At 37.3% G+C, this 25,552-nt stretch overlaps 1 protein-coding gene across 4 annotated transcripts in view; it reads left to right on the top strand.

Annotated features, from left to right (window-relative positions):
- The window catches only part of MYBPC2 (myosin binding protein C2), a 199,812-nt gene that overhangs the window by 161,570 nt on the left and 12,690 nt on the right, over positions 1-25,552 (top strand). For all 4 annotated transcript variants that reach the window (XM_053690757.1, XM_053690755.1, XM_053690758.1 and 1 more), the window contains 3 exons: positions 3,259-3,398; positions 8,884-9,043; positions 15,472-15,608. In XM_053690757.1, the coding sequence (XP_053546732.1) occupies positions 3,259-3,398; positions 8,884-9,043; positions 15,472-15,608 (437 nt within the window). The remainder of the gene's footprint in view (positions 1-3,258; positions 3,399-8,883; positions 9,044-15,471; positions 15,609-25,552) is intronic.

The following is a 25,552-nucleotide window of genomic DNA, read 5'->3' as shown; positions in this document are numbered from 1 at the left end:
TTTTGAGTCAATATTGGTATGGGGTATTAGTGAGCACCATTTTGATGCCATGGTATCTAATAAAGAGGTACTTCTGTTTGCATTCAATATATTGTAGCATGGGGTAATGGACATATGGCCGCTTTTTGTCAAATTTAGCCAGTTTTCCAATTTACCTAGCGTCCAACGATATCCTTGCTGTTTAATTAATTCTGCAGTAAAATGTCTTATTTGTAGGTAGGAGAAAAGATCCCTATTAGATATGTTAAATTCTATTTTAAGTTCCTCGAAGGACTTAATACATTTTCTATCTTGATCTAATAAATAGATTATTTTGTCCAGACCAGCGTTATGCCATCTATTAAAAATAGTTGAATTTATACCAGCTTGAAATTGTGGATTCCCTATTATAGGGAGATGTTTGGAAACACTTCTGGATATTGCAAGGGATTTAGTTAATTTACCCCAGGCCTTGATCGGGATATATATTGTAGTCAGCCCTTTGATAATTGCGGGCAATTCCCGTGTCAAGGAGTGGATCATAGCCACTGGGAGATAGGGTTTACAAACATTACATTCTAACTCATTGTTTAGGATATAATTTTTTGTATATGTCCAGTCAGCTACTATGCGTGCCAGGAAACTAAGATTATAGAATTTAATATTCGGTAGTGCTAAACCTCCAGATTCTTTGGAAATATTAAGTTTAGCAAGGGATATTTTAGGTCTCTTACCCTGCCAAATGAATTGACTAAGTGCAGCATTAATAAATCGGATGTCCTTTTCTGATAAGAGTAATGGTACATTCTGAAGGATATATAGAAGTTTAGGGAGGAGAATCATTTTAAATAACTCTACCCGACCCGAGACTGATAGAGGCAGATTCTGCCAAGATTTGAGTTTATCCTTAATAAAATTTAATATAGGTGATATATTAAGCTTGTATAGGTCCCGTAAATTAAGTGGGATATGAATCCCTAGATATTTAAAAGAGTCCGTGACTACTCTGAATGGGATATCTAGGATAGAGCTATTGTTTTTCCTCAACCAGAGTATTTCAGACTTTGATTTATTTACCCTATATCCCGAGAAAGAACCAAACTGATCGGTTATTTGAAGAAGCTTTGGAATATTTAATTTAGTATTGGATATATAAATTAGTAAGTCATCAGCATATAGACCAATTTTTATCTGATAATCTCGGATCCTTATGCCCTCCAGGGAATCCCTAATCATAATAGCCAACGGCTCAATAGCTATATCGAAAAGGAGCGGGGAAAGAGGGCAATGTAATTTTAAACAACTTTCCAATTTACTTTTAACACCAATTTTGCTTTGTTCTCTTGGTATTCTTAGTTGAAAGCTAAACCTAGGAGGTTCATATGCTAATTTCTTAGACCTTGAAGACTGCCTCTAATCTGAATTCATTTTGACCACTAGAGGGAATTAGTTCATGTGTTCCATATAGATAACATTGAGCTCATGCACGTAAAGATACCCTGGAGTGAGCACTGATTGGCTAAAAAGCAAGTCTGTCAAAAGAACTGAAATTAGGGGGCATTTTGCAGAGGCTTAGATACAAGGTAATCATAGAGGTAAAAAGTGTATTAATATAACTGTGTTGGTTATGCAAAACTGGGGAATGGGTAATAAAAAGATTATCTTTCTTTTTAAACAACAACAATTTTGGTGTTGACTGTCCCTTTAACAGCTGTCCAAGTAATAAAAAACAATCTTCTGTGGCACCTTGTGCTAAAAAGGGTTTGGTAGTCGTTTGCACTACATTTTTTTTACATTTCTAGAATACCATTTTAAGAAACATTCTAAGATAAATTTTGATGTGAAAAGGTTAATTTTTGCTATTTTTTATTAATTTAAGATTGGCAAATTTCATACGCTCCTATTGCCAGCTTCAGAGAATCTATTGCTGCTGGTGGCATATATGTACCATCCATAAGCTTGAATTAGTAGTAAGGACATGAACAATGCGTATGCACCATTTATTCTATTTGTATGCCCTGAGGTGTAAAAAGAATGAAAAAAGACAAAACAGCCATTTTTAATGCAAACATATTTGATAGATACTTAAAGTGACAGCCTACTCCAAAAATGTTATTGTTTAAAAAGATAGATAATCCCTTTATTACCCATTCGCCAGTTTTGCGCAGCGAACAAGGTTATTTTAATATACTTCTAACCTCTGTGATTACCTTGTACCTAAGCATCTTTTGACAGCCCACTGATCACATAGCTATTTATTTATTATCTATTGAATTGTATTTTAGCCAATTACTCATAAATAACTCACGGGCGTGAGCACAGTGTTATCTGTATGGCCCATATGAACTAGCAGTATCCTGTTGTGAAAAGCAAATAAAAAAGCATGTGATAAGAGGCTGTCTGTAGTGGTTTAGAAACAGGCAGAATTAGAGGTTTAAATGTTATAAAGTATATTAATATATCAATGTTGGTTGTGCAAAGCTTGGGAATGGGTAGTAAAGGCATTATATATATTTTTAAACAGTAACAATTTTAGTGTAGACAAGTCTTTTAAATATAAATCCAGCATACTATATAGAGTAATATCACATGCAGAGCAAAAGCTTTTACTAGACATGTGCATTTATTTAGTTGAAAATTCATTAACTAAACACAGATATTTGTGATATTTTCATGAAACAAATATCTGAACGAATGCACCACGAAATTTAAAGAAAACAAAGAAATACTGACAAAATTTGTCAGTATTAATTTGTTTCTTTTAAGTTACCTTAGGGGATAAAAGTAGTTACTTATAGCACACTGCAGACCCTCACCTTTAGTGCAGGCCTTGGGATTCTCCGCCCTAAGGCTCCTATTAGTGCGGCCCGGGACTCTGTGAAGAAGGATCACACTAGAGGTAAGTATGTTACACTACAGGTAAACTTTTTTCACCTGTAGCAAAGGAACATTTATATACGTTTAAAGAAAATGAATTTAATTGTTCCTTGAACATTCAGTTTACATTGTTTAAACCGAAACGAATACCGAATAGCACAGCAGCCAAATATTCAGAAAACTAATTTTTTTTCTGAATATTTGGTCCAAAAGATTCGGCTAAGCAAATTACTGAGCGAATGGAAACTTTGACTAGAAACGTATGTGTTTTGCAAAAATACTTTAGTTCAAAACTAAAATTAACTTGTGTGTTTCACGTTTGATTTATTTCACCTTGTTTTATTGTATAAATGGATTACTATAATACTGTTTAATTTTGCCATTGTGTTCATGTTTTTCTAGAAAAACCAGGTCCCGCTCACCTTGTGACCGTGAAAGAGGTTTGGGGCTTTAATGCACTGTTGGAATGGCAGCCACCTAAAGACAATGGCAACACTGATATCACTGGCTACACAATCCAAAAAGCAGACAAGAAGACAATGGTTAGTAATTCCAGTAATATTTAATTTGAATGTAAGAGTTGGGGCATTATAGAAAGTCTATTAACTATTGCCGAAAAATATCGGGAGAGAGAGAGAGAAAGATAGAGAGAGAGAGAGAGAGAGAGAGAGATTTAACAGTGGCTAGTGGAAGTTAGTGAGGGAATGTCTACAAATATTATCTAAAGGGATATTATACAGTATATCCATGAAAGGCCAAGGATATGTTATTCCTCTAGGGCTATAGGGAACCCATTAGTGCTTAGCCTGTGACTTTTAAGAGGGTAAACAGGGGCAGAGAGAGATTCAAGAGGAAAAGTGAAAGTGGAGAAAAATCTAGCGTTAAGAAAGAGTGGAGAAAAAAAAAAGAGTCAAGAGATTTGAGAGAGAAGAGAGAGTGTAAAGAGACAATATAGCGTGAGAGAGAAGGGAGAGGGTAAAAAGCAAGATTGAAGAGAGGAGAGAGTGGAGAAAGGTAGATGAGAGATGATAGTGATAAATACATTTTTCCAGGTCTGCTATGACCTCACATTAATGTCAGCACCCTCTCAGTTCAGAAACTTCCTTTTTCTGTCCAGCTGTTGTCTTCCCCAAAACCCTATTTGCCTACTGTTATACACTTATTTTTGTTAATTTATTACTGTAGGTAGCATTATTTAAGTTATGGTATTAAATACAAACAATATTAAATATTTACTGCACAATAAGGTGTTTCAAATGTCTAAACATATGTAAAGGGTGGGGGGGGTTAGTTGGTGTGGTATGGGTGGTATCAAAATTGGCGAGTAACATTTTGGGCTGGCTAGTAGCTTAGGGCTTTGAACCCTTTTATATATATATATATATATACATTTGAATGATGCAACAATGTTTTCAAGAGGTCAATTTTATAGAAATCGAAAATTTCAAAAACCATATATAAATATTTTAGCAAAATGTTTGCTGATGGATTAGGCTACAACATATCCTCATGCATGCTACATGGGAATTAACATAGTAGAAAGTAGTTAAAAATATACATGTCTTCTAATGAATTGAAAACATTTGTGGAAAAATAACAGAATATATTCTATTTATTCATAAATACACATTTATATATATATATATATATATATATATATATATATATATATATATATATATATATATATATACAGTGGGTATTGAAAAGAATCACCCCCCCTTGAAAATAATCACATTTTGTTGCTTTGCAGCCTGAAATAAAGACAGTCACAGTTTTTGTTTATCCAGTTGTAATTATAACATCCAAGTGAAAGCTATAACACCAACATGTCAGGCAAAAATAAAGACAATTCAAAAAACAGAATCACTGAGTTGGAAATAGAATTACTCCCTCCTAAAATTACTTTTAAACTCAATCAGGTGTAGCTAATCCCCTTCTCAACGGCACACACAAAGCCATTTGACCTTCAACTGTGATCAGCTGTGGGCATATTGATTAGCTCAGCATGAAAAGAGCTTTCCTGGAGCATCTCAGTCCCTGGTAGTGCAACTGAAGCAAACAATCAAGTATGGGTGGCAAGGCACTGTCAAAAGATCTCCGGGATAATGTTGTGGATAGGCACAAGTCAGGAGATTGATACAAGAAAATATCAAAGGTGTTATCAATGCCTAGAAGCACAGTGAAGTCTATTATTAAGAAGTGGAAGGTATTTGGTACACAGACCCTCTCTGGATGAGGATGTCCTACAAACTGGATGAAAGAGCCAGGAGGAAACTAGTCAGAGGGGCTGCCAAGAGGCCCACAGTAACTCTGAAGCAGTTTCAGGAATTTATGACAAAGAGTGGTCATTGTGTGCATGTGACAACAATATCACAAACCCTCCACAAATGTGGCTTGTATAGGATGGTTGCAAGAAAAAAGCCACTCCTCAAGAAAGGCCACATGCAATCATGACTGAGCTTTGCCATAACACACCTAGGAGATTCTGAGGCCACATGGAAAAAGGTGTTATGGTCAGATGAGACTAAAATTGAATTATTTGGCCTCAACACCAAATGATATGTCTGGAGGAAATCCAATACAGCTCACCGTCCAAATAACACCATAACTACAGTAAAGCATTGGTTGAAGGAGAAAAAGGTGAATGTCCTTGCATGGCTTAGTCAGAGCCCAGGCTTAAACCCCATTGAATATCTGTGGCATGACCTTGAAGACTGCAGTCCACAAACGGTCACCATCAAATGTAACAAAATTGGAGCAGTTCTACAAAGAAGAGTGGGCAAATATTGTACAGTCTAGATGTGCAAAGTTAGTAGAGACGTATCCCAACAGACAAAAGGTGGTTCAACAAAACACAAGGGGGGTGATTCCTTGAATTGTCTTTATTTTTGCCTGACATGTTGGTGTTATATCTTTCACTTGGATGTTATAATTACAACTGGATAAACAAAAATGTCTCTGTCTTTATTTCAGGCTGCAAAGCAACAAAATGTGCTTATTTTCAAGGGGGGTGATTATTTTCAATACCCACTGTATACTGTATGATGTTTTTTGGTAAAATTTATATCTATACCTTTTTATTCCGCAGCGCTGCCCATGGGTACAAAAATAAAAGTACAACAGAGAAATAATACAATATAAGACAAAAATTTACAGACAAATGCAGGGGGAAATGAGGGCTCTATTCCTGTGGGAACTTACAATCTAGATAGGTAGAAGGATGGGAATCAGGAGGTGGAGAATGGTGTTAGTGAGGAGTTAGATGAAGGCAACTGTTAGGTAAGTGAATTAATTTGTTACTGAGTCGGGTAATAAGCTTCCCTGAACAAAAAGGTCTTTAGGGAGCGTTTAAAGGAGGACAGGTAAGGGGAAAGTCTGACAGCTCGAGGAACTGCGTTCCAGATGGTTGGTGCCGCACGAGAGAAGTCCTGTAGTCTAACATGGGAGGATGTAAGGAGCAGGTCATTGTTGGATCTCAGGGGTTGGGCTGGAGTATATTTGTTGATGAGTGAGGACAGATAGGGTGGGGCAGCATTGGTGAGGGTTTTGTAGGTCAGGGTGAGAATTTTGAATTTAACTCTGCTGTGAATGGGGAGCCAGTGAAGCGACTCACAGAGAGGTAAGGCAGATATAGAGCTTCAGGAGAGGTGGATTAGCCTGGCAGAGGCATTTAGGATGGATTGAAGGGGATAGAGGTGGGAGAGAGGGAGTCCAGTTAGTAGGTTATTACAGTAGTCAAGTCGAGAAATTACCAGGGAGTGGATTAGCTGTTTAGTAGTTTCAGTGCTCAGAAACTGACACATTTTGGAGATATTGCGTAGGTGGTTGCGGCAGGATGAAGAGAGCAATTGGATGTAGGGAATAGATTTGAGTCAAGTGTGATAAGGGGTTTATCACGGGTGTTTGCGTTCGTTAGCTTACTGCTGGTATTACGAGTTGAAAGTAAATGCGATCACTTCAGGGCAATCATGATTTATGATAGAATGATTACCATGTTTTCAGTGCACTGTGCAAAACAAAAATGTTGCACAAAACACATCAAAAATACATTACAAAGTACAGTTACACTCATATATATTGTACCAAAAAAACATCAGACATATATATAGAAGTATGTATTTATAAATAAACAGAACATAGTCTTCTATGTGAAGAACATTGGAATGTGAAATATTCGTATTTTATTGTCGGGTTATTTTAGCACACATGAGAATATGTGATTTGGTTTGTGCACGAGTGGGGGGTTAGGATATTTTCCCCACTTATTTTTCTTCATTGACTTCTATGGGGAAGAACGTGAACACATACACAATATTGTAAGTTAGGCATTTTGCGCTCATCAAGTTAGCGCACATGTGAAAACAGTTTACTTTCAACTCATAGGGGTAGATTTAATAAGTAGCGGACGCTGCTTTATAAGCCCAAAGTTTCCAGCTCGCCAGAAACTTAAGTAAAGAAGCAGCGGTCATAAGACCGCTGCTCCTTAACTTGTCTGCCACCTTATAGGTGGCAGACTGCAATCATCCCGATCTGATCAGGATGATTGTCATCCCCTGCTAGTGGCCGATTGTGCAGGGGGCAGCATTGTACAAGCATTTCACAAGAAATGCTTGTGCAATGTTAAATGCAGACAGCGTATGCTGTCGGCATTTAGCGATGTTGGGCAGACATGATTCGCTACAGCGAATCATGTCTGCCCGGCACTTGGTAGATCTACCCCATAATACAAGCACAAACCGACGTGAGCAAAAAAACGTATTTCTAGCGCAGTTAACACTCTCGAGTGGGAGTGTTAATTAACGCTTCACTTGTAATCTGACCATTTATTAAATATAAATATTGCATACATATGATTATTTATGTTTGTATCTACTTGACTGGCTCCAATACACTTGTATATATGTCTATATATGTATACATATTATTTATGTGTTGTGTTCATGTGTGCATATATGTCTCTAAATATGTACAGTATAAATATATATATAGATAGATAGATAGATAGATAGATAGATACACACACACATGTAAATACATATGTACACACATACACATATATATATATATATACATATACATCTTTAGACATGTGTATGTATGTATCTCTATGTTAAATCCCTTTGCATGCCTTTTTTTCTAACACCTGAGTCCTTATTTACTTTTTAATGCAATTTTCTAAAAATAATTTTTATAAGATGGTGTTATTGCAAGTGTAACTGTACTTTTAAATGTAATTTTGATGTTTTTTTGTGCAATTTTTTATTCAAGTTTAACAGTTAACCAGAGCTCTGAGGTTGCACTATCCCGACGCGCATTCAGTTAAATTGCGCTCAAGTGAATGCATTTGCTTTCAACTTGTAATACTCATACTACTTACGGCACGCACAAACAGTCGCGATAAACCCAATATCAATTGCACGCAACTGCTAGCGCGCCACTTGTAATCTGGCCCTTAAAGAATCAGTCAACTCCTAGAGATTGTAATAAAAATGCTTAATTATATAAAACTAATTTTCCTGTTTTCCTGTGCATGGCAGACTTTACCAGCCTAACCCTTCCACAGTATATCTCCTTGATTTGCAATGTATTATCTTATCATTTCTGCTGATGCCAAATAGTTAGATTAGCTTCAGTGCGCATGCCGGTACTTATCTCAGAACTTACTTGGGCACTTATTGGTAAGAATACTTTGTGCACAGTGCGTACCAACCATAACTTCGGTAAACTCCAAAGATTGGCCCCCAGCATATGCATGTAGGGACAATCTTAGCATTGAGAAAAAGACAGACGTAGCCTTTTTTTCAAAGCCATATATAAGCTTTTGTACAATTGTATGCATATCTTTATGTCTACGGCCCTTTAAGACTGAAGCTGTAAGCTTCATACAAGAATTATATGTATATTTATTTAGGGTATCGTGCTTTTAATACAGTGTGACTTGCACTATGCCTGTCTGCTAGTATTGTAATAGTTATGACTTATATAACTGACTTACTGTCTAACTGCTGCAATTGTGCATTCCAGGAATGGTTCACAGTTTATGAACATAATCGTCTCACACGCTGCACTATCTCTGACCTTATCATGGGTAATGAATACTACTTCAGAGTTTATAGTGAGAACATCTGTGGCCTCAGTGAGACTCCTGGTGTATCCAAGAACACAGCCTATATTCAGAAAACAGGTACTGCATCCATTATAAGTAACCTACTGTAATTATTGTTATTGTTTATCTGACTGTTGTCGCTAAACTTGTGGCTCACAACAGGAAATTATCTTTTATGGGGAGAAAGCGCAAAAAATACAGTTTTTGGACATAATAATATACTGTGGCAACATGTGCAACAGGAGATAGTTCTATGTTGTACAAAGAGATTATATCATTTTAAAAATGGTGGCTGATAGAAAAGAAAAGTTTAAGTGGTTGCTTATTTACTAATTCTTAGTTATAAGAAGCAGGATTTCAGGAAGGGAGGCAATAGCTCCCATACACCCATGGATGTGAGTGGTATAACAAAATGAGTGAAAATAAGCAGTGGCTCACTTGATCAACTGAACAGTTAGACATGACCCAGTATGTGAGAATATTCCTATAGGCAGATTGCTTGATTTTGGAATAAATGAACCTATCTCATTACAGCAAGCAAGGAGAAGACTCTGATCCACAAATTAATTTAGTGTGGGTCTTTGATAAACAAGTTAAATAATCCCAAATCTTATTATTAGCTTTACTAAGTTTCCAACCCTCTCCTCAGAGATCATATACACAACAGTACATCATTTTTGCATGGAGCTTATACCTCTTTTTTTTTTACTGAGGGACAATAAACACAGTTATAGTAAATGCATTTATAAGTACACACAGGCTCAATGTACTAAGCAGCCTAAGGGGTCAATTTACTAATGTGTGAGCCGACATGATACGATGTAGCGTATCATGTCTGCTGCACATCGATAAATGCCGACAGCATACGCTGTCGGCATTTATCATTGCACCTGCAGTTCTTGTGAAATGCTGGTGCAATGCCGCCCCCCTGCATATTCACGGGGGTGATTTCTGTCTGCCACCTCAGAGCAGGCGGACAGGTTATGGAGCAGCGATCTTAAGACCGCTGTTTCATAACTTCTGTTTCCAGCGAGCCTGAAGGCTCGCCGGAAACACGGGGCATCAAGCTCCTTATGGAGCTTGATAATTTGACCCCTAAGACTGCTTCCCACAATGTAAGAAGCAGCAGTCTCCAGACCGCTGTTCTCACACTCTCCACCACCTCTGAGATGGCGTATTGAAATCACCTTCAACATCCTAGCTTGGAGAGATTGCAACCATGAGAGAGGGGGATAACATCACAAACACAAAGGCTCTTAATTTAAGAATTTGAGAACTTATCCGCACGGCTTTGCTTTAAACAGCAAGCGGACCCTGTACGTCTGCTGCCCGTTTGATGCAAAGACGTGCGGACAAGTTCTCAAATTAACAACCTTGTCCATACCACCTTAGTACATAGGGCCAAAAGTATTTTTTTGCAAAAAGTAATATTATATGGAGCATAAATAATTTTGTAAATGAATGCTTTTAACCCCTTGGCTATCAGAAAGACATACAATAATGCTGTATTGTCAAGTAAGTAAGCATTAGAAAATTAATCTAATTTACATTTAATATAATGTATGTACTTTGTCATGCCTATATTCACTGAATTGCTTTGATATTTGACTCCCCTTACTTATTTAGCCTTTAATATAACTGCACAGAACATGTATTTTCACCATTGTAGCGGTAACAGGGTTGACATTTCCCCAACTTGGGATACAGATCTATCCCACTACACCGTGGTCCTTCCCCTCTTCTCCATTCACTCCCTGAGACAGCACCAGAATAGTGGGACTGTTCCCACCAAGATTGTTGCTGAGATCAGGGTCAAGCCAGCAGCTATATCTTCCCCAGCTGGACTGGTCTCAGTGGGCAGCATCACCTCCCTGGCACGTATCAAATCCTTCAGCCAGCCCCTGATGCCGCCTTTACAAAGACACTTGTGAGCCTCTCAGGCCAGCTTCAGATGCCATCTTTACACAGACGCCTTTAACTCTCAGACCAGCTCTTTACTTACAGATCCCCACAACCAGGGAATAAGGGGGTCACTGGAATCCCTAAAAAGAACCAGGCAAGACCCATAGTTCCAAAGGAACTGCTCATAATGCTTGACAGGAGTTGCCTCTGACAGCGCACCATTTAACTTATGGTGACCGACTTCACATAAAGCATAAATTTACAGGAATATGTAGGCTACAAGATAATAATGAAATATAACGTTTACCAAATGTAGCAGTATTTAGGGGGTTATAAACAATAAAAGTCACAGCCATCCATTTGCAATGTCACCCTATTAAAAATATATGCAAATTAGTCATTTTTCCCCAGTACATATTTTAGTAATGAACTTGCAACCAATAGATGGCACTGCTACACAATGTCCAGGAACTTTCAACCAGTAGATGATGCTGTGTTACACAACTCCTGTGGATGGTTCAGCCAATAGATGGTGCTGTGCCACACAAGGTCCAGGAGGATGGTTGTAGTTCTGTCACAACTATTAAAGGAACAGTAAACAACTTGTAATTACAAGACATTTCTGTTGTGTTGCTATAGAACACATATCAGTCAAGCCTTAATGTTTTTAAAACAAATTAACATCCCTTCTTCTGCAATTATTTTTAATAGCCAAATTCCACCCACCATTTGCCTTATTTGGAGGAGCTAATATAGGCTTTAGACAACAGGCTAGCCAATGCCATAAAGTTAGCATAAAATGCATGTATTTGCAGTACTTGTTATCAGTTAAAGCCAGTTTAGTGACAGATGTTTAGTAGATTTAGCATTGAGTATTAGAAAGGGGGCAAAATAAATAAGGTACATATATTGCAAAGTACTTTCATTATACATAACTAAACATTTTATATAAATACCTTAAGGTGTTTACTGTCCATTTAATTAGAGAATGTACATTATTGTTCCCGTACATTTAATTTGTACTCAGTTATATAGTTACATATTTCCATATTAGCTCTTTGTGCCAGGGAAGATGCTAAATATACCTTATTAGTGCTGAAAAAGGGAGGATACTGGAATGCTGTGAGGTCTGTTCACTTTTTATTGAAAACCTATACAAAAACAATGAGTAAACATTAGGAAATATATAGCTTCAAGTGGTTACCTGCTGATTAATTACTAAAGAAACATACACTGGCACGTAGGTAGATGACAGTAATTACTCAGAGGAGAAACTACATTTCATCAGGTGACAAACACTTTGGGCAACATTTATTGCCCGAGAACAGGGCTTGTTAATCATTCCGATCGGATCAGATCAACACGATTTAACTACCCCTGAGTTGGCAGAAAGGCTAAGTAGCAGTGGTCTTAAGACTTAAGTCTACTTAACTTGAGTTTCAGGCCCTCTAGCGTGAGCCTGCAACACTTGGGCCCCGAAGCTGAATTCGCAGATTCATAAATATGGCCCTTTGTAGAAGATGTTTAAGCAAAGTCTCATTTTAACAGGAACAAGACAAAAATCTCTGCTTCAATTCTTTATTCAGGTTTTAGTCTGCTCTGTTGCAAAGAAGCAGCTTTGCTAACAAATCTTACCAACTCGTTAAAGTTTGTCTGTAGTTTACGCTTATAATGCCTTGCAATCTAGACTTCTCTTGTTACAGTTTAAATCCCTGTTTTGGGAAACTGTAAATATTTTACACTTTCAAGAAGCAATGATGCCCCCAGCACATTGTCTAACAAACATGTATTAGTCATAAAAAGGATAGGTTCTCATGCTACAGTTGTATTAAACGTTATTGCACAAAATATTAAGGTCAGAGTGTGCAAAAAAAAACAAAGATAAACAATCCTCAGTTTCTTCCTATACAGGAATATATATTGGTTTTTTTTTTATATTTGCTAATATTTTAAGTGTTTGATTAATTCTTTGTGCATGAAATTAGGAACAAGTTTCTATCCCTTACACTCCTGTACTTTAAAATGTATTAAGTCTTCCACAAAGGTCAGCTTTCTAAATAGTTCAATATCAATAAGTTTTTTTATTTGACTTCACCTATATCTAAACAAACATAACCTATATATATAAATCACTGTATTGCAGCTACACAATTTTTTCTCTTACAAAAATGAAAGAAAGAAAAGGATATGTCATAAAGAAAGTTGAATTGAATTACTAGGTTTGTTTCCAGTAACAAGAATGATCCATAAAACACATCTGCCAGCCAGAATAATTTATCTTTTCCACTAAAGTAAATATATCACTTTATTAGCTGTTTGTGCTGTTTAAATATTCCCAAGTTCTTATTTATTGTAACCTTTAAATACAATTTATTAACAAAAGTTTTTGGCGCAGTAAAGGAACTTTTGAACTGTTGTATTATTTAATATCATGCATGCTTATTTTTTAAACACTCAAAGTGTTAAAGTGCATCAAAAGTATTTAATACTCCCACTTAAGCGTTAACTGTGCTCGAAGTAAGCTTTTTGCTGGTATTACAAGTTGAAAGTAAACTGTTTTTGCTCTTAGGCGCTAACCTGACGTGCGTAAGAAACTGAACTTAAAATATCACACGCCATAATGTATTCCCCCATAGAAATCAATAGGGGGAAAAAAAGGGGAAAAACACCCTACTCACATGCAAACCCGATCTAATATTCTCAAGGGCGCTAACCCGATATGAAAATATTAATATTTCACATTCCGAGAATATGTTCAAATTTTTAATAAATACATATGTATGGGTTTTTTTTGGTATAATATATAGCTATACCAATATATATATATATATATATATATATATATATATGATTATATATAGGTATAGATATATATACAGATATATATATATATATATATATATATATATATATATATATATATATGAATATCTATTTATAAATACTTAGAACAAATTCTGCTATGAACATTGGAATGTGAAATATTTACTTTATATACATAGTTAAAACCTTTATTATTATTATTATGCACTTATATATATGTCTGTATATGTAAACATATATAAATTGTTGCCTGTAAATACATATATACACATATAAATACATGTGTGTATATATATATATAGATACAGTATATACAGTATATAGATATATATCTTTAGATATGTGTATGTATGTATCTCTATGTTAAACACCGTTTTTTGTTTTTTTCTAACACCTGAAATCTAAAATTTTTGAGCCCTTATAAATTTTGTGTGCAATATTTCTAATAATTGCTATTAGATGGTATGATTATAAGTGTAACTATACTTTGGAATGTATTTTTTATGTGTTTTTTGGCACTTAATTTTCCCGAAACAGTTAACTACAGCTCTGAGATATTGGCAATTATTCTAGTGTAAATCGCGATTGCGCTCACGCAATCGTGTTTACTTTCATCTTGTAATACAAGTGTTAAGCCCGATGAGCGCAAACCCTCGCAATATACCCCTTATTGCTTGGGCACAAACGATTGTGCTCCATTTGTAATCTAGCCCAATATGACCACAAAAATAGAAACTCAGACTAAACACTCATCTCTGTTTCTTTGGATCTACATAATTGGCGGTTAGTGAACTATAACACATTCAAACAGCAAAAATACACTAAACATGAATAGAACTACCTCTTACTACTTTCTCAGTGACAGTTAAAAGGACAAAAAGTCAGATCTAGACTCTTATGATAAAGACAGATTATGTCTTGTTTCATTAAAGGGACATAATACTCATATGATAAATCATTTGAAACTGATGCAGCATAACTGTAAAAAGCTGACAGGAAAATATCACCTGAGCATCTCTATGTAAAAAAGGAAGATATTTTACCTCACAATTTCCTCAGCTCAGCAGAGCAAGTTCTGACAACAGTGCTGAAGTCATGAACTCTTTTACTGTAATCTCATGAGATTTCACTTAACTTTCATGAGATTTCATTGTAAACTTCCTCACACTGATTAGGGAAATAAGATGAGTGTGTACGAAAGCTTGCTCCTTCCGCTGTCCCGGGACAGGCATACTGATTTGCTGCTTAGAAGTCCTTTACAATGGGATGTGGCTACTGAGGAACTTTTAAGGCAAAATTTCTTTCTTTTTTACATAGAGATGTTCAGGTGATATTTTCTAGTCAGCTTTTTACAGCTATACTGCATCACTTTCAAGTGTTTAAACATTTGGGTATTATGGCCCTTTAACTTAGTTTCTTTTGTTAAAAAGACAGCTCCAGAGCAACAATGCACTACTGGGAGCTAGCTGAATACATCTGGTGAGCCATGACAAGACGCATATGTGCGTAGCCACCAATCACCAGATAGTCCCATTAGTGCATTACTGCTCCTGAGCCTACTTAGGTATGCTCTTCAAGAAATGATTCCAAGAAAACAAGGTACATTTTTTAATAGAACTACATTTTAAAGTCTGCCTCACCAATAAATGTAAATAATTGTCATATTCCTTTAAAAAATGGCATTGGACACCTATTAAACAAGAATTTGGTTCTATATACAACATTAGAAAAACGTGAGATGTTGTATGCCCATTAATGAGATGTTGTTGATTTCATTGCAGGCTTAGTATATAAACCTTTTGATTACAAAGAACTTGACACAAGCGAGGCTCCCAAATTCCTCACTCCTCTAGTAGACCGTACTGTTGTTGCTGGATACAGTACTGCCTTGAATTGTGCTGTGAGAGGCCATCCAAAGGTACGTAGTTCTTACTTGTAGGAACATTATTTTAAATTAAGACTATGATGATTTTATATGCCCCTTCAGTGAGAATGATCCGGGAGATACACCACCTCTATTTAAGAAATAACATTTATAGTAATGTATTTTCTTATCATTTTTGGGGGGTTTCAGAAAACAAAAAGTATTTTAAATTTATTAAAGAAGCAGAAGGAGCTAACACTACAATCATTAAAGGGACACTGAACCCAATTTTTTTCTTTCGTGATTCAGATAGAGCATGTAATTTTAATGAACTTTCTAATTTACACCTATTATCAATTTTTCTTTGTTCTCTTGGTTTCTTTATTTGAAAAAGAAGGCATCTAAGCTATTTTTTGGTTCAGAACCATGGAAAGCACTTGTTTAATGGTGGGTGAATTTATCCACCAATCAGCAAGAACAACCCAGTTTGTTCACCAAAAATGGGCCGGTATCTAAACTTACATTCTTGCATTTCAAATAAAGATACCAAGAGAATGAAGACAATTTGATAATAGGAGTCAATTAGAAAGTTGCATAAAATTGCATGCTCTATCTGAATCACAAAAGAAAATTTTTGGGTTCAGTGTCCCTTTAAGAAGAATAACTGCAGAGCTACACGCTCAGAAAACGGTATACAATTTTTGCACATAGCAGATTGTGTACGATGCACAAGTGCTAGTACTGCAAGCTGTACTTCCTTATTGAAAAAAAAACAAGAAAGTCTTTATAAAATCCTTGTTTATTGTGTTGACTTTATGTACCTCCGTTTGACATGATATCTCTAGAATGTGTCCCTTTTAACAAAACACCACCAAAGTATTAATTCCGTCAATTCTATTGTCTTGTATGACTACTGCAACCTACTTTCCAAAGTAGCCTTCCTAACTCCCGCTTCTCAACCTATTATCATTATCATGAGTGCTACAGTTAGGCTCATCCGCATAAGTTGCTGAGCCACATCAGCTGCTCCACTCTGCCAGTCCCTACATGCTTTACAATCCATTTTTTAAAATAATGACCCTAAATTACAAAACTCCAAGCAACCAATTGTATTTTCTTAGTTATCTTCAAATACTTCCCAAACCACTCACTTCATGAACATCCTTCAACCTTCCACTATCATTATTATTCTTCTGTCTCAAGACTTATTCTGAGCTGTTCCACCTTCCTGGAACCTTCTACACTTCTTCATAAGATTGCCTCCTCTCTTTAAAAGCTTCAAGCCCAATTATCATGAAACTTCTTCATTCTAGCTATAAAATAAACCTTGAACTTCTTGTCTCACTGATGCAACTACAATCCATATGACAAGGACCTTACACCTGTCTCCTCACCTCACAACTTGTAGATTGTAAGCTCTTTGGAACAAAGCCTCACTTCTTATGTTTTTCATCTATTTTGTTTAGCCTGTTTATGTCTTGAATCAGTGTTAATTTTGTTTTGTACTCATGTATCCAGCGCTATAGAACTTTGTGCTGCTAAAAATAATTAAATACATCAATTAAACTAATAATAATAATAATAAATTAATATAATTTTAATAATTAATAATACTAATAAATTTCCAAAATTTGATAGCATTTAGCTAAACACAACAGTATCTCATAAGTATTTTGCTTTACAAATCCAGAACTTACCACAATTCAAAGAAACTTAGGCCTAGATTTAGAGTTCGGCGGTAGCCGTCAAAACCAGCGTTAGAGGCTCCTAAGGCTGGTTTTGGCCGCCCGCTGGTATTTGGAGTCAGTGATTAAAGGGTCTAACGCTCACTTTTCAGCCGCGACTTTTCCATACCGCAGATCCCCCTACGCCATTTGCGTAGCCTATCTTTTCAATGGGATCTTTCTAACGCTGGTATTTAGAGTCGTTTCTGCAGTGAGCGTTAGAGCTCTAACGACAAGATTCCAGCCGCCTGAAAATAGCAGGAGTTAAGAGCTTTCTGGCTAACGCCGGTTTATAAAGCTCTTAACTACTGCACCCTAAAGTACACTAACACCCATAAACTACCTATGTACCCCTAAACCGAGGTCCCCCCACATCGCCGCCACTCGATTAAAATTTTTAACCCCTAATCTGCCGACCGCCACCTACGTTATACTTATGTACCCCTAATCTGCTGCCCCTAACCCCGCCGACCCCTATATTATATTTATTAACCCCTAACTTTCCCCCCACAACGTCGCCGCAAGCTACTTAAAATAATTAACCCCTAATCTTCCGACCGCAAATCGCCGCCACCTACGTTATCCCTATGTACCCCTAATCTGCTGCCCCTAACATCGCCGACCCCTATGTTATATTTATTAACCCCTAATCTGCCCCCCACAACGTCGCCGACACCTACCTACACTTATTAACCCCTAATCTGCCGAGCGGACCTGAGCGCTACTATAATAAATGTATTAACCCCTAACCCGCCTCACTAACCCTAACACTAACACCCCCCTAACTTAAATATAATTTACATCTAACGAAATAAATTAACTCTTATTAAATAACTTATTCCTATTTAAAGCTAAATACTTACCTGTAAAATAAATCCTAATATAGCTACAATATAAATTACATTTATATTATAGCTATTTTAGGATTAATATTTATTTTACAGGCAACTTGGTATTTATTTTAACTAGGTACAATAGCTATTAAATAGTTAAGAACTATTTAATAGTTACCTAGTTAAAATAATTACAAATTGACCTGTAAAATAAATCCTAACCTAAGATATAATTAAACCTAACACTACCCTATCAATAAAATAATTAAATAAACTACCTACAATTACCTACAATTAACCTAACACTACACTATCAATAAATTAAATAAACACAATTGCTACAAATAAATACAATTAAATAAACTATCTAAAGTACAAAAAATAAAAAAGAACTAAGTTACAGAAAATAAAAAAATATTTACAAACATAAGAAAAATATTACAACAATTTTAAACTAATTACACCTACTCTAAGCCCCCTAATAAAATAACAAAGACCCCCAAAATAAAAAATTCCCTACCCTATTCTAAAATACAAAAATTACAAGCTCTTTTACCTTACCAGCCCTGAACAGGGCCCTTTGCGGGGCATGCCCCAAGAATTTCAGCTCTTTTGCCTGTAAAAAAAAACATACAATACCCCCCCCCCAACATTACAACCCACCACCCACATACCCCTAATCTAACCCAAACCCCCCTTAAATAAACCTAACACTAAGCCCCTGAAGATCTTCCTACCTTGTCTTCACCTCACCAGGTATCACCGATCCGTCCTGGCTCCAAGATCTTCATCCAACCCAAGCGGGGGTTGGCGATCCATAATCCGGTGCTCCAAAGTCTTCCTCCTATCCGGCAAGAAGAGGACATCCGGACCGGCAAACATCTTCTCCAAGCGGCATCTTCTATGTTCTTCCATCCGATGACGACCGGCTCCATCTTGAAGACCTCCAGCGCGGATCCATCCTCTTCTTCCGACGACTAGACGACGAATGACGGTTCCTTTAAGGGACGTCATCCAAGATGGCGTCCCTCGAATTCCGATTGGCTGATAGGATTCTATCAGCCAATCGGAATTAAGGTAGGAATTTTCTGATTGGCTGATGGAATCAGCCAATCAGAATCAAGTTCAATCCGATTGGCTGATCCAATCAGCCAATCAGATTGAGCTCGCATTCTATTGGCTGTTCCGATCAGCCAATAGAATGCGAGCTCAATCTGATTGGCTGATGGGATCGGCCAATCGGATTGAACTTGATTCTGATTGGCTGATTCCATCAGCCAATCAGAAAATTCCTACCTTAATTCCGATTGGCTGATAGAATCCTATCAGCCAATCGGAATTCGAGGGACGCCATCTTGGATGACGTCCCTTAAAGGAACCGTCATTCGTCGTCTAGTCGTCGGAAGAAGAGGATGGATCCGCGCTGGAGGTCTTCAAGATGGAGCCGGTCGTCATCGGATGGAAGAACATAGAAGATGCCGCTTGGAGAAGATGTTTGCCGGTCCGGATGTCCTCTTCTTGCCGGATAGGAGGAAGACTTTGGAGCACCGGATTATGGATCGCCAACCCCCGCTTGGGTTGGATGAAGATCTTGGAGCCAGGACGGATCGGTGATACCTGGTGAGGTGAAGACAAGGTAGGAAGATCTTCAGGGGCTTAGTGTTAGGTTTATTTAAGGGGGGTTTGGGTTAGATTAGGGGTATGTGGGTGGTGGGTTGTAATGTTGGGGGGGGGGGTATTGTATGTTTTTTTTTACAGGCAAAAGAGCTGAAATTCTTGGGGCATGCCCCGCAAAGGGCCCTGTTCAGGGCTGGTAAGGTAAAAGAGCTTGTAATTTTTGTATTTTAGAATAGGGTAGGGAATTTTTTATTTTGGGGGTCTTTGTTATTTTATTAGGGGGCTTAGAGTAGGTGTAATTAGTTTAAAATTGTTGTAATATTTTTCTTATGTTTGTAAATATTTTTTTATTTTCTGTAACTTAGTTCTTTTTTATTTTTTGTACTTTAGATAGTTTATTTAATTGTATTTATTTGTAGCAATTGTGTTTAATTAATTTATTGATAGTGTAGTGTTAGGTTAATTGTAGGTAATTGTAGGTAGTTTATTTAATTATTTTATTGATAGGGTAGTGTTAGGTTTAATTATATCTTAGGTTAGGATTTATTTTACAGGTCAATTTGTAATTATTTTAACTAGGTAACTATTAAATAGTTCTTAACTATTTAATAGCTATTGTACCTAGTTAAAATAAATACCAAGTTGCCTGTAAAATAAACATTAATCCTAAAATAGCTATAATATAAATGTAATTTATATTGTAGCTATATTAGGATTTATTTTACAGGTAAGTATTTAGCTTTAAATAGGAATAAGTTATTTAATAAGAGTTAATTTATTTCGTTAGATTTAAATTATATTTAACTTAGGGGGGTGTTAGTGTTAGGGTTAGACTTAGCTTTAGGGGTTAATACATTTATTAGAATAGCGGTGAGCTCCGGTCGGCAGATTAGGGGTTAATAATTGAAGGTAGGTGTCGGCGATGTTAGGGAGGGCAGATTAGGGGTTAATACTATTTATGATAGGGTTAGTGAGGCGGATTAGGGGTTAATACATTTATTATAGTAGCGCTCAGGTCCGCTCGGCAGATTAGGGGTTAATAAGTGTAGGTAGGTGTCGGCGACGTTGTGGGGGGCAGATTAGGGGTTAATAAATATAACATAGGGGTCGGCGATGTTAGGGCAGCAGATTAGGGGTACATAGGGATAACGTAGGTGGCGGCGGTTTACGGAGCGGCAGATTAGGGGTTAAAAGTGTAATGCAGGGGTCAGCGATAGCGGGGGCGGCAGATTAGGGGTTAATAAGTGTAAGGTTAGGGGTGTTTAGACTCGGGGTACATGTTAGAGTGTTAGGTGCAGACGTAGGAAGTGTTTCCCCATAGGAAACAATGGGGCTGCGTTAGGAGCTGAACGCTGCTTTTTTGCAGGTGTTAGGTTTTTTTTCAGCTCAAACAGCCCCATTGTTTCCTATGGGAGAATCGTGCACGAGCACGTTTTTGAGGCCGGCCGCGTCCGTAAGCAACTCTGGTATCGAGAGTTGCATTTGCGGTAAAAATGCTCTACGCTCCTTTTTTGGAGCCTAACGCAGCATTTGTTTGAACTCTCGATACCAGAGTTAAATTTATGGTGCGGCCAGAAAAAAACCCGCGGAGCGTTAACAGCCCTTTTACCGCCGAACTCTAAATCTAGGCCTTATTTTGCAGACTTTGTAGGAATGTAAATGAAACTGAAAAAAATATTTCCCCAAGTAGCTGGCAGTTATATTTATATTTCCTGCAAGCCCCAGAGCATTAAATCTCATAATAGACAGCTTGTAAAAATGGTTTTATGTGCTCAAGTAAAGCATTTATGAGTGTAACATTTCAAAGACTTCCCTGGCATGTGTTATATAGAAGAAAGGTACTTTGAAGCTGACTTTGTGCATCAACTACTGGATATTATCAAGAACAAAGCAAAGGCATCATACAACGTACGCTGTTTGATAAAAATAATGGTGATAAAAATGAACAGTCAGCAACTTAATAACAGTTTTTTAATAATTTCACTGTGTCAGAGGTCAAAACAATTACTGGACTAAATATTCTTTTTTTCTGGTTCATTTTGGAGTATATGTAAGAAGTTTTGGCTAGGCAAATTCTCAGACATGGAACATGTCTGCCGGGGCAATCACTATCGGTAATGCATCAGCTGGTGGAATCTAAGATTGCACAATAGATCTTGTGAAATCCTACCCCTTTCTGATCAGTCAGGGATAAATATGATATGGTGGAGATCTTACAATTGCTCCTTTTTACAGTTACAGTTACAGGCTTACATGAGAGAGCATACACTGCAATGGTTCCAAATGTAGGAATGCAGCTTCATAAATAAGCCCCTATATGGTCATTAAAATTAAAGCTTTCACTTACAGCCTTTGCAGTTTTTAATTTATAGAGGCCTTACATTATAAACTGAATGTGGGTCTGTAAAATAAATTTGTCTATACCCCTCAAACCTAGCTCTCCTACCTACCTCTTCTATGAACAAAACTATCTGTTACTTTCCTCCTGTAACAGAGAAAGAAGACTTACTACACCTATTCTCTACTCATCTCACAACCTGTCAACTTGACCCTATCCATCACATCTTTTCTCTCTATGCGTCTCTAACTCCTGCCCTAACGCTTCTCTTTAACCAGTCTCTCGCCACAGGTACACTTCCTAATCCATTTAAGCATGTGTCAATCACACCAATCTTAAAAAAGCACTTGCTTGACCCCTCTACCCCAACTAACTATTGGCCAGTCTCCTTACTTCCATTTGCCCTCAAATTATTGGAATGGCTAGTCTATAAACGCCTAACTCAATTTCTCTCAACTAACTGCTTACTTGATCCCCTACAATCTGGTTTCTGCCCTAAACACTCAACAGAAACTGCTCTTACTAAAGTAACAAATTATCTGCTATCAACTAAAGCCTAGGGACACTACTCATATTACTAGCAGACTTGCTGGGCCTATGGCTCTTATCTGCCGTCAATATCTATGTTTCTATAGTTTATACTGTTAGGTAAGGTGGGGCAGACTTGCTGGGCCTATGGCTCTTATCTGCCGTCAATATCTATGTTTCTATGTTTCTATGTTTCTATGTTTCTATGTTTACTATTTTTTTCAGATCTATCTGCTGCTTTCGACACAGTTGCTATTTCCCTAACCCCTCTTGCCTCAAAGCTCATTGAAAAGCTAGTACATGCACGTTTATCCCATTTCTTTACATTAAACTCCCTCCTTGACTCACTGCAATCTGGATTTATCCCCCTTCACTTCAGAGACAGCAATTGTTAAGGTTACCAATGACCTACTTACAGCAAAATCCAAAGGCCACTTCTCTCTGTTTATCCTCCTTGATCTGTCTGCAGCCTTTGATACTGTTGACCACCCTCTTTTGCTCCAAACCCTCCAATCCTTCGCTATCTGCGACACAGCTCTCTCATGGTTCTCTTCCTATCTGTCTAACTGTACCTTTAGTGTAACCTTCTCTGGGGCATCCTATTTCCCGTTAGCACTTTCTGTTGGGGTACCACAAGGCTCTGTCCTCGGTCCCCTTCTCTTCTCAATCTACACATCATCATTAGGTTCCTAAATAAAGTCCCATGGGTTTCAATATCATTTGTATGCCAACAACATCCAAATCTACTTCTCTGCACTGTGTCACTAACTGTCTCTCTTATATCTCATCTTGGATATCCTCTCACTACCTCAAGCTAAATCTCTCCAAAACTGAGCTCCTTATTTCCCCCCTTCTCCCAAAATATTTACCCCCCTCATTTCTCTATAACTTTTGATAACTCCATCATTACTCTACCCTATGTCTTGGTGTCACACTTGACTCAGATCTTTCTTTCACTCCTCACATTCAGTCCTTGGCTAAAGCCTAACGCTTCCACCTTAAAAACATCTCTTAAAATTAGACATTTCCTTACACATGACACAACTAAGATTTTAATCCACTCTCTCATCCTTTCCTGCCTTGACTACTGCAACTCCATCCTCTCTGGTCTCCCTATCTGCTGCCTAGCTCCTTTACAATCCATAATGAATGCCTCTTCCAGGCTCATCTTCCTAACATGTCGCTCTTCATCTGCTGCACCTCTCTGCCAATCCCTTCCCTGGCTTCCTCTTGCCTCCAGGATTAAACACAAAATTCCCACTCTGACATACAAAGCCCTTAAATGCACTACTCCCCCCTACATCTCAGACGTTGTCTTCAGATACTCTCTATCCTGTCACCTTTGTTCTGCTCATGATCTCCTACTCTTCTCCACTCTTGTTACCTCCTCATATTCCCATTTACAAGACTTCTCCAGACTAGCTCCCATCTTATGGAACTCTCTGCCTCGCTCCACAAGACTCTCCCCTATGTTTTGAAAGCTTCAAGCGCTGCCTATAGACTCTACTATTCAGGGATGCATACAACCTACACTAACCTTCCTATCTCCACTGCTCATCTCCTGTAAGCCTATGAGCCCAGCTGTTTGTAGTTCACCTTCATAAGAGCCGACTACAACAGTGCAACTGTCGGCGGGGCCAGCTACCCATTTGATCCCTGTAAATCTTATCTTGTATATCGCCTATGTTTATATGGCTGTGGAATCTGTTGGTGCTCTACAGATACCTAATAATAATATTAACAATAAAGTTGACAACCATTCCTCTTAAAAATCCTACATTCTTTTGGCATCCGAGACACAGCTGTCTCCTGTTTGCTTCATATATCTTAAACCGCTCATTTACAGTGTCCTTTAACAACATATCCTCTATTCCATTGCCTCTCTCAGTAAGAGTACTGCAAGGCTCTCTCTTGGGTCCCTTGTTTTTTCTATCTATACATCCTCCCTTGGAAAACCTATATCCTCCTTTGTAAGCTCTTCGGAGCAGGACCCTATTGCTCCTTTACTAGATATATTTAGTTTGTTATGTATTTGTATCTTTTTTATTGCTTTTTTTCAGAATATAAACAATTAAGAACAAATCAATTAACATGGAGTAGATTCTTATTCAACTGTTAAGAAATTTACAATGAACATTATTCAATTATACATTAGATTAAGATTAGTTGTGATTTCATAATACAAGAGACTAAATAAACACTATTACCTAGGATATTGCTAATCCCTTGCCATATTTCAAAGCAATTAAATAGGTAAATACTTAAGATCAATGCCAACCAACCTGTCCAATATTGGATAAAATTTGTTTTAATAATGGGTGATAACATTTTCTTTATGTTTTTGTATCTCATCACAAATCCTTGTCATTGTATACTCCTATCTCTGTACCCTTCAAAATGTTGTGGCATTATACAAGTTAATGATAAAAAATAATCATAATGATTTTACTAATAATCATAATCATAGTATTCTTATATGTTGATACATGCTATACATACCTGTCAGGACTAGGGATGGGCGAATATGCTGAAAACGTAATTAGTTTGGTAGAACGAATAGTCCTGTGGACATTTGTTTTGTGCAATCAAATATAGATAAGAATAAAAATCCATTAAAATCTGGTAATCAAATAATATTTCCAGTTTTAGGGGCCGATTTAGCAATGCACATTAACATTGCACAAGCAGTTCTGATGAACTGCTTGTGCAATGCCGCCCCCTGAAGATTCACGGCCAATCGGGCCGCTAGCAGGGGGTGTCAATCAACCCAATCGTATCTGATCGGTTTGATTGCTGTCCGCCGCTCAGAGCAGGCGGACCAGCGGGACTTAAGACCGCTGCTTCATAATTGCTGTTTCCGGCGAGCCTGAAGGCTCGCACAGAAACAGGGACATCAGGGGACATTCGGCCCTTGATAAATCGGCCCCTTAGAATGTTACTTTCATTTTCAAATGTTTA

The sequence above is a fragment of the Bombina bombina genome, chromosome 8 (assembly GCF_027579735.1).
Source record: "Bombina bombina isolate aBomBom1 chromosome 8, aBomBom1.pri, whole genome shotgun sequence".
NCBI lineage: Eukaryota > Metazoa > Chordata > Amphibia > Anura > Bombinatoridae > Bombina > Bombina bombina.
This window is presented reverse-complemented; position numbering and strand designations above follow the sequence as displayed.